A 9,882-nucleotide genomic window follows, 5' to 3' on the forward strand; every position below is an offset into this window, starting at 1 on the left:
GCATCCCTGGGAGATGCTTGGGTTGGGGAGGGTAAGCCGATGCAGACAGGGTAGACAAAAGACGACTGTCCCGCCCACAAGGGAGTGGGCGGAGCCTCAGCCGCCCCCGCTCCAGGTCAAAGGGGGCGGGGCATGGGCGGAGCCTTTCCCCTAAATTGGCGCTCCCGCGGCGGCGCAGGGATCCGGATTGGTGGCTCTTGAACCCGGAAGCAGTCGGTGGCGCTCGGAAGCTTTGGAGACGCGGGGTTCTGCTGGCGCTGCAGCTGCAGGATGGTCGGTGGCGGCGGCGGGAAGCGCAGGCCCGGCGGGAAGCGCAGGCCCGGCGGGGCGGGGCAGCAGGTACTGCCGTAGAGGCCGTGCGGGCTCCGCGGGCACTTGGGGTCATGGCCAGGGAACCAGGGGCAGCACATCGCATTTATCCGGTAATCACCGAGAGCCTGCTCTGTGCCTGTGGACGGCGGGCTGCTCCGGGGAGCCTGCCCTGGGCCGCTGTTTCCCAGCGCTCTGCTGGGGGTTGGTCCAGAGAAGTAGTGCTTTTGCATCTTCTGCCCTAATCCCGGCGCGGTTCCCGGGAAAGCTGGTGAAAACAGCCAGCGGCTCATTTTTTCAACCAGCCGGATTGGACTGGAAACGAGTACAAGCCAGGCGCGGTGCGCGACGCGGCGGATTCAAGGTGAATCCTGCCGCCCCTGCCCCACTTAGAGCCCCCGTCCTGGGAGGTGGGCACAGGCGAATATGCGTGTTACTGTAAATTTTCGTTTGGCGTTGTAACATTAGTGTAGAAAGCGCTGTGAAAACTGGAGGATTGAACAAGCCCCTTGGGCTGTGAAGTCTTTCAGGACAACTCACGTTTGAAAGGGCTCTTGAAGGCAGAGAAGAGAAATAAGGGGTAAGAAATGAGAGATTCGTGTAGAGGATGTTGGGTACAGCGGACAGTTGGGCCTGGCTGGAGCCTGGGAGATGGGAAAGGAAGGGGTACCAGATAAAGGCAGTAACGACGGAGGGGGGCATAAAGGATGTGCATTTTCTCATACTTGTAAACGATTTCAGAAGTTCAGTAACCACTGCAGTAGCAATAAGGAGAGTCAGGCAAGAAAGAGTGTCATTGTGGTAAGTTAAGTTTTAGAAAAATCATTCTGGCTATCTTACAAGTGGATAGGCTGAGACAGTGTTAGAAGGTCTAATTGTTAGTAGACTTTCATTGTATTGGGTCATGCTTTCTAGGTACACAAAGGTGAAGTGGAGGTGCAGCCTCTGAAGGGTACAGCTGCCCGAAATTCTAGTTATTGGGGATTTGGAGAGATAAGGCAGAGCCGAAAACCTTAATCGCCCTTTGGTGCAGTGAACTGCTTTCACAGAGTGATAGTGTTAGAAACAAACGATCAAAAATGAAGATGAGTCTACAGAGAGGCTATAGCTAACAATAATAGCCAGCATTTCTATATTATGTGCTAGGACTGTTCTATTTTTATAAGTAATTTATTCCTTGTAACCACCTTATGATAATAGAGTACTGCATATGCCCTTTTTGTAGTTGAGAAAACAAGGCACAGAGAGGTTTAAGCAACTTGCCCAAGGTGACAGAGCTGGAAATCAGAAGTCAGCAGTCATCCCAGGCAACCTCACCATGATGCAAAACTGGCTTTCAGCAAGGGTGCGAGTAAGGCTTTTCTTTCTAACATCTTAAGTCTGAGCCAGCCTCTGAAAGCTTAACCAAAGAAAAACAGAAGGTTAAAAAAACAGAAGGGAGGACAGGCCAGAACTTAGTCTGTTCCAACTGTTCCATATTTGTAGTTGGAGAAGCAGTATAAAGGGGTTGAATCTGCTCAGGCTTAAGTAAATCCCCTTTTTTTTTTTTCACTTTCTAATTAGGGCCATAAGGGGAGTTTCTTCAGTTTCTCATCTGTAAAATGTGGATAATAGTATCCAGCTCATAAGGTAGCTGTGAGGATAATCCGTAGTTAAGTAAGTCAATCTATAGAAAGTGCTTAGAACAGTGACCTGGCACCTAGTAAGTGCCTAATAAGTACTTTTTATTACATAGCGTTTTTACTGTTATTACCTTTATTACCCTTATTGTTTGCTGCTATCATCAGCATCTATTTTTGGCTCCATATTTCAACAGCCTTTTTGTTAAAATTTTTTGTAACCTCAGACACATTATAACCCTTGGCATAATAAACTATTATCATGCATGGACCTCTGTTACCTTGTTTATTAATAATATAACACCCGTGAACCTATTGCCCACTCGAGAACTGAAACACTGACGATGACTACGTCTACACGTGTTCCTCACCTGTCCTATCTGCCTAACTTCCTGTCACCTACAGTCAATGTAGCTACCTTCCTGAATTTTGTTTTCCCTTGCCTTCTTTCTGTAGCTTTATCATCTATGAGTAAATGCCTAAACAATGTTTCTTCATTGTCTTGAACTTCATAAAAAGGCTATCCTGCTGCATATAATCTTTAGAGGTTTTTTTCTTTACTCAACATTCTGTTGGGTCGTCGGAAAAGTCATGACGTATTTTTCTGTGTTTTTCATTGTAAAAATGCGTCATGACTTTTCCAACGACCCAATATTATGAAGACTGGTCCATATTGTGTGTAGATATATTGCCTTTTCACTAACTGTAATACTCCATTTTTTGAAAGTCCTGTAACTATCCATTCTCTGTCACTAAACATTTATTTTCATTTATTCTGTTTTCTGCCCTTAGAAACAATGCTATCCAAAACATTCTTGTGTCATCTGACTCAGAAATATATTTTTTAGGCTTTGAATGCTACCGAAAGTAACACCAATAAACTTGAACCTACTGGGAAAATGGAAGAATATAAATATGAGAAATCTCTTGGTTAGAATTTTTTAACCTCAGCACTATGGACATTTTGGGCCAGATTAGTGTTTGTTAAAGGGAAGGGGGGGAGCGTATCCTGTGCATTGTAGGATATTTATCAGCACCCCTGGCCTCTTCCCCACTAAATGTCAGTAGCACCCTCCCTGCCCCACCCCCCCAAACTTGTGACAACAAAAAGCTCTCCAGACATTACTGAATGTGTCCCCTGGGGGACAAAATTGGTCCTGGTTGAGAAGCACTGGTGTAGGTGGAAAGGAATAAGAAGGAATGAACTTAATCCAAAGGAAAGGATCTAGGTTTCTTAGAAAGAAAAGCAAATTGCTACTTAAAAAATTAAAGGTAAGTAACCTCCGACTAAGCATTTTATTTTTATGGAAATCTATCAAATATCTAATATGCATTATAAAACCTGTCATACTTAACATAATAAGCCTAGATTGCAGAGATATGGAGGTAAGATTTACAACCTAGTCCCTGGCATTAAAGGGCCTTTTGTGAAATAATTGTTTTAACTGGTTAAGTCTCCTTGTATCCAGTTATTTCTGACAGTTTGCATCTGGTGTGATCATTGCATCTTTAAACAAAAGGCATGATGACACCCTGTTTACCGAAAGGCAAAACCCGCCTTTTCCTCATTCCTCTCTTCCTGCTCTTCACCTTTGCTTTTTACGTTGCGTTTTTGTGTTTTCTGTGTTCCCATTATCTTAGAGAAACATAAAGACTTACTGTGTGGTTCCCTTTTGACCACTATATATTATAAACTGTTCTTTTTTTCTTTGCCCAAGAGAACCCCCCGATTTTACTCAGAAATATCATTTGAGGGGGGAAAAAGCATGTATCTCAGATTTGGTTGAGCATAAATGAGCAATATTGTTATGTAAGGAGAGTTACTGAAATTACTTTTTGGAGAAACAATATTTTGTATGCCAATTTTCAGTGTGAAAAAACAGTTGATGTAAAGAAGAGTAAATCCTGTGATGCTGATGTCTCCAGTGACCTTCGAAAAGAAGTAGAAAATCATTATAAGCTTTCTCTGCCTGAAGACTTCTATCACTTCTGGAAGTTCTGTGAAGAACTTGATCCTGAAAAGCCAGCTGGTGAGTTGCTCCACTTCTATCATTCTGCTTCTATGAGTGGAAAAGGCAGTAGGAAACTGGACCAAACATTTAACAGTTCATAGAGAAGGAACCTTTTCAAACATGTTTCTAATAAGAGAAATATAAAATGACGCTATAATAGCATGTCACTGTCACCTGTTATCCTGGCAAAGGTAAATGATTTTACAACGTGCTTTGATGAGCGTTTGAAGGAAAACAAGTTCCTTGGTATATTACAGGAGTGTTAGTATGACATATCAGTTCTACTTCTAGGAGCTTGGCTTATGGGTTAGGTGAACTAAAAATTATGTTCAATGATATTTATTGAAACAAAAAAGGAGAAATGGCTAAACTGCCCATCAGTAACACATCTATTCAATAAATATTCATAGTTTTAAAAGAATGAGTCAGATTTTTAGGCAATGATAAAATATCATGCCTGAAAGATTTTAACTGAAAAAGAAAGTATACAGGGTATGCTACCATTAGTATTTTTTTTTTAAAGTAAAGGATACACATACACATCCTATATACTTTCTATGTGCTTATACTATCTCTGAAAGAATACACAAAAAACTGATAATGATTGTTACAGAGTTACTTTTCACTGTTAACGATTTTGTACAGTTTAAATGTTATAGCATGAGTGGGGGCAGAGAAGCGATCTCATATACTATTGATGGAAATGTACTTGTATATTGGTAGATAACTGAATTTTGGCGGTATATCAAAATACTTAAACTGTGCAGCAACTTCTCTAACAAATTTATGACTGTGTACCAAACATGTATGAGTTAGCAAAGATGTTCACTGAAACATTGTTTAGAATAGTAAAAAACATTAGAAACAATAAATATCTATCAATAGTAGAATATGTATCTATAATGGAATATTAGCAGGTATTAAAAATTATGTAAAAGAACATTTAATAGCATGGGAAACTATTCAGAAAATGTGAGAACAGGATGGAGAACAAAAAAATATTACAAAACAGCATAATCTCCCTTTAAAATATCTATGTTTTTATCTGTTCATAGAGGGGGCGGGGAATGCTATCATTGTATACCAGACTATTAACCTTATCACAGGCTAGTGAGATGGGTGGTTTTAGTTTGTATATTACTTTAACAATTAGTGGGTGCTATCCTAAGCTCCAGCTAAGCTGAACCTCCTCCCCCTCCAAAGAAATGTGCTTTTATTCACATTGTTACTTCTTCCAAGAATTTGCTTCCTCTCTCCATCCCCACCTCCTACATATCCAGACCCTGCCTGGAGGGCTAACCTCCCGCTCAGAGAAGCAGTGAGGACCCATCTGATGTTGTAAACGTGTACATCTGAACAGACTTCATGACTCCGCTTTTATTTAATATTCCTTCTGTGATATGAATGGAAAAAGAAGAAGGAACCATCCAGCATTAGGGTTGATCAAAAAGATTGCCAAAGAGGCAGAGGAGTCCCACAGTGATAATCAGCTGAAGTAGAGGGAAGAGGAAGGAAATGTTTTCATTAAATACATATATATTTTAAGATTTTTTTTTTTATTGGGGAATTTGGGGGAGAGGAACAGACAAGTTGCTGTTCTTTTGTTCTTCAGTCTAGTTGTGGAGGACGTTGCTTCACTGGCCCATGTTGGTATTATTATTGCCCTCTTCCTGGTTGAGCACTTGCTCGCCTGCCATTGGAGGGCTGCTCATGGCAGCCCACGAAAGCTCACACCAGCTGCCGGCCAGCCCCACTGCAGCCTACACCATTGCCGGAGACTCACTGGCAGCCCAGCTCCAGATCAAGCTGTTGTTCACCATCTTAGCTGTAGAGGGCGCAGCATCACTGGCCCTCATGTGGGATCCAAACTGTAGCCCTGATGCTCAGAGCTGGCGTCCCAAGCCAACTCCTAACCAACGTGCCACTTGGCCGGCCCTATTAAATATATTTTTTAATTCAATAATTTACCTTCATAATGCACACTCATTTATCTTTTCTCTCCCTTAATCGAGGTGTGCTACAAGTATTTTAGGCTCACAACATATGAGTAGCAATGCGATGGTAAGTGTTTGTAGCTCTAACATGTCCATAGGAGTACAAAACAGTCTTGCATTGGCCAAAATAAGAAACAGCAGGAGTGTCTGAAATGTAATCAGTGGTAAATTTAATCCTAAGTGTAAGTGCCACATTTTCATAGCTCTGATTTCTTTTCCATTGAATGTTTATAACACCGTCACATGTAACTAAAGATTTTTTATTTTACTTTAGAAAGTTTTTTTAAGACAAATTGCTTAGAAATAGTTTACTAATGAAAGGCATTATGTCCTGTCTGCCTCCAGAAAGTTATTGTCTAAATAAACTTATTTAATTTATAGATTCACTTTCCACAAGCCTTGGACTTCGATTAGTGGGTCCTTATGATATCCTTGCCGGAAAACATAAAATGAAAAAAAAATCAGCAAGCCTGAATTTTAACCTTCACTGGAGATTTTACTATGATCCTCCTGAGTTCCAGACAATTATTATTGGAGATAATAAAACTCAGTTCCACATGGGCTATTTCAGGTAAAGGATTTTTTCCTCTCTTCTAAAATACAGTTAGTATGCTTCTAATGAGTATAAATAGACATTCACTGGTCTCACCCAAGGCAAAGGGCATATTTCCCCCTTCCTGCTGATAAATGGACCATCTATTGTTCTGCTGTTAACATTTTAACCTACGCTAAGATGGGTGAGCTCTAAGTTTAATTAACCTCACTGGTTTTTCCTTCGTGGTTATAAACTTTTTTTTTTGCTTTTCGGTTCAGGAGAGCTCTTTTAGCCCAAGGAAGATAATTTAGAGTAGCTGCTGTGACTTAAATTAGCCATCTGCTTCCAGGGTCTCATAGACTCAACTGGTAGCTAAGGATGTGCTCTGGAGTCAGAGAGCCTGGCCCTACTGTTTATTATCCAGGTGACCCTATGCCAGTCATTAGTGACTCTGAATTTCTGTAACTCAAGTTTTCTGTCTTGTGAAAAGGAGGATAATAATTGTACATAATAGGAATATTAAGGGGATTACATGGATATGTGCAAACTGCTGAGAATGTTAAAGACATAGAAGTAGGTTGAGGGGAGAAATACCTTGTGCGCTTGTACTCGGTGTAGAGATGCTGTCATTTAAAGTCAACATGAGCTGAAAGATAACAGAATAGGGGAAGCAGAGGAACCGTGCCCAGGGAGAGGAGCTGTGGTACAGGAGCATCACATAGAGCTGGGACTTGGGTTAGTTACATGGAGTCCGCTTCTGGCTTTGCCACTAACTTACCAGGACCTTGGCTGAGTCATTTCATTTCTGTGTCAGTTCCCTCAATTGTAAAATAAAAGAATTGTATTAAAAAAAAATACATTTTTAGTTTAGATCCTTTAACCTCTAATGTTTCATAATCCTATCTGTCCTGTTTCTTTGGTTTTTCCACCTTTTTAATTCACAAACTAAAATGGGGTTGAGAAGATGGTGTATAATCTCCCCTATTTTGACAGGCCTATTCCACCTTTCTTGGTATTGAGGTATAAAAGGAACTAAGTCCTAAGAATCTTAATTTTAGGTTCTGTTATATAAATAAGATTTGTAGATATTCCTAAGAAACTTAGAACTTAAACCCAGCAAATTCCAATTAAAAAAAATGCAGATATATTGTTTATAGACCTAAAATTCTGCCTGCCTAATAACAGAAATTATGGGCGGCTAAATTTTTAATGTCTTTTGCTTAAACAGGGATTCTCCTGGTGAACTTCCTGTATATGTTGGTACCAATGAAGCAAAGAAAAATTGTATAATTGTTCAAAATGGAGATAATGTGTTTGCTGCAGTCAGGTAACAAAATATTTTATTTTAATCCCTCTCCTATTTATAATATTTATAATTTTTGTGCTACAAGGAGAATTGAGGTAACCTAAAAATTCTGATTTCTAGAAATCATTTCTGACTTGCAGGTAGTCTTATCCATATTTCTATTCTTCTACTTCTCACGCACACAAAAAATTTATATATATATATATATAACTCTTTTATATATATATATATATATATATATATATATATATATATAATATATATATATATATATATATATATAACTCTTATTTAACCAATTATTTTATTGAATGAAAATATTACTTAACCTTGACCTCACTTGTCTCATGGCAAAATCATAAGATTTCTTTTAGATATCTTATTTTAAACGCCACCATTAAGAATTCATTGTAAGAACCCACTATATATAGCTCAAACCGAAAGCTTTAGTACAGTAAAGGAGGTGCTCATAGGCTCCTTGGAAGGGCGATGGAGCAGCCTGAGCCTCCGAGAATGACAGTAGCTGCACAACTGGCTCACCAGTGGAGTTATGTCTGCCACCACCAGGAGACTGAGAAATCAAGAACTGCTGCCTCAGCGAGTGGCTTCTGGACCACACTGTCTCTGACATAGCCCGTGCGTGTAAAATGGTGCTCCGCCCTTCTCTCCATCCCATGAAGCTAAGGACCAGGTCCTGAGATCACAGCTGCAGCGGCTAGGAAACAGTCGGAAGCCTTGACAGCTGTGCTCACCAGTGGACACAACAGCACAGCCTCCACCTGACACCTGTCCTACCTTTCAGATTTCACAGTTGCATCTGCTTGAGAGAAGCTAGGTCCCATGTGAGTCTGAGCTGAAGAATAGGGAAATGCGGTAAGCTCCATGTGCAAGGGGCTTGGGATTGAGCTGAGTGAGCCAGTCTGGTCCATACTGTACCAGCCATACATACAGAAGCCACATGTCAGCAGCTGTGCAGTTTATACTGTGGTAAAATAAAGAAAGCAGCCTTGATCATTTTAAATACAATAAGTAGATCATGGTTTTGTGGGACCTCTTTTAATACCCTACTTCTAAAGACTTGTATTCCCTGTGCTTTCATAGTGCAAATTTGCAACAAACAATTCAAGCTAATTCAGCCTAGTGCTGCATATATACTGGTGTATTTAAAGGGAGACTCGTATATGTCCAGAAAAGCCTCTTCTTTTCTCTTTTGATGCCTCTGAGTATTTGCTTATCTCTGTTAGATAGTTCTTATAGTATCTGTTAACAATTTATATAGAACTTATAATTGATATAGTTCTTAAGCCCTTCAGGTTTATCGTTCAATTGAAATTGGTTCCATCGTTATTAGAAACTGTAGTTGTTTACTTGCCTACTGTCTGTCACATACTGACATGTAAGTTCCATGAGAGCAGAGGCTTGCTGTGCATAGTACCTGTCCCGTAGTAGGTGCTCCATAAATAATTTATTCCTTCTACAAATACTCTGGTGTGCAAAACACCTAATTTGTCATTAGTCTTATTAAAAATCTTTTTTAAGAAGAAAGCTATACTGCTTATCTAAAATAATCCAAGATTGTTCTGGTATTTTTTTAGCTTATTGGAGAACACAGAAAAGAAAAAGAAAAAAAATTGGTGATAAATTTATAATTTAGGTGAAGACCAGCAAGTAAGTATTAGAGTACCTATTTCACTCATGTTGTCTACCTCCAATAATTTATCTCAAACACAGAGGTAAAAACATTATGATACTTTTCAAGTATTCCAACTGTTGTAGTTTTTTGATACCTTCCTTTACTTGTAAATCTACTCAGAACACTTAGTTTCTATTTCTATATCAACCTGATATATGTCTTTTAAGGCAGACCATTTGTTATAAATAAATTATTTTTATGCCCAGGGAAACTAGTTCACTGTGTCCAAGATTGAATAGTAGTCAAAGAAATACAAATTCAGCCAGCAAGGATTAGTAAAGATTAAAGAATGGTAAGACTCAATTAGGTTATGGTATAAGAAACTTGAATGATGTAGGTGTTAATTGGTAAAACCTTTATAGAAAGCAATTTGAAAAATATTTAAACAACCCTATTCCGAAATCTAATGACAGA

The 9,882-nt window shown here is 39.6% G+C and overlaps 1 protein-coding gene across 1 annotated transcript in view; it reads left to right on the plus strand.

The window, feature by feature from the left end:
- The first annotated feature begins 202 nt into the window (after nucleotides 1-202).
- The window catches only part of HPF1 (histone PARylation factor 1), a 22,062-nt gene continuing 12,382 nt past the window's right edge, over nucleotides 203-9,882 (plus strand). The window contains exons 1-4 of the mRNA XM_019665495.1: nucleotides 203-339; nucleotides 3,799-3,958; nucleotides 6,316-6,505; nucleotides 7,698-7,791. Coding sequence (XP_019521040.1) covers nucleotides 271-339; nucleotides 3,799-3,958; nucleotides 6,316-6,505; nucleotides 7,698-7,791 — 513 coding nt within the window. The 5' untranslated portion in view covers nucleotides 203-270. The remainder of the gene's footprint in view (nucleotides 340-3,798; nucleotides 3,959-6,315; nucleotides 6,506-7,697; nucleotides 7,792-9,882) is intronic.

This window comes from Hipposideros armiger, unplaced genomic scaffold (assembly GCF_001890085.2).
Source record: "Hipposideros armiger isolate ML-2016 unplaced genomic scaffold, ASM189008v1 scaffold_444, whole genome shotgun sequence".
Classification (NCBI taxonomy): domain Eukaryota; kingdom Metazoa; phylum Chordata; class Mammalia; order Chiroptera; family Hipposideridae; genus Hipposideros; species Hipposideros armiger.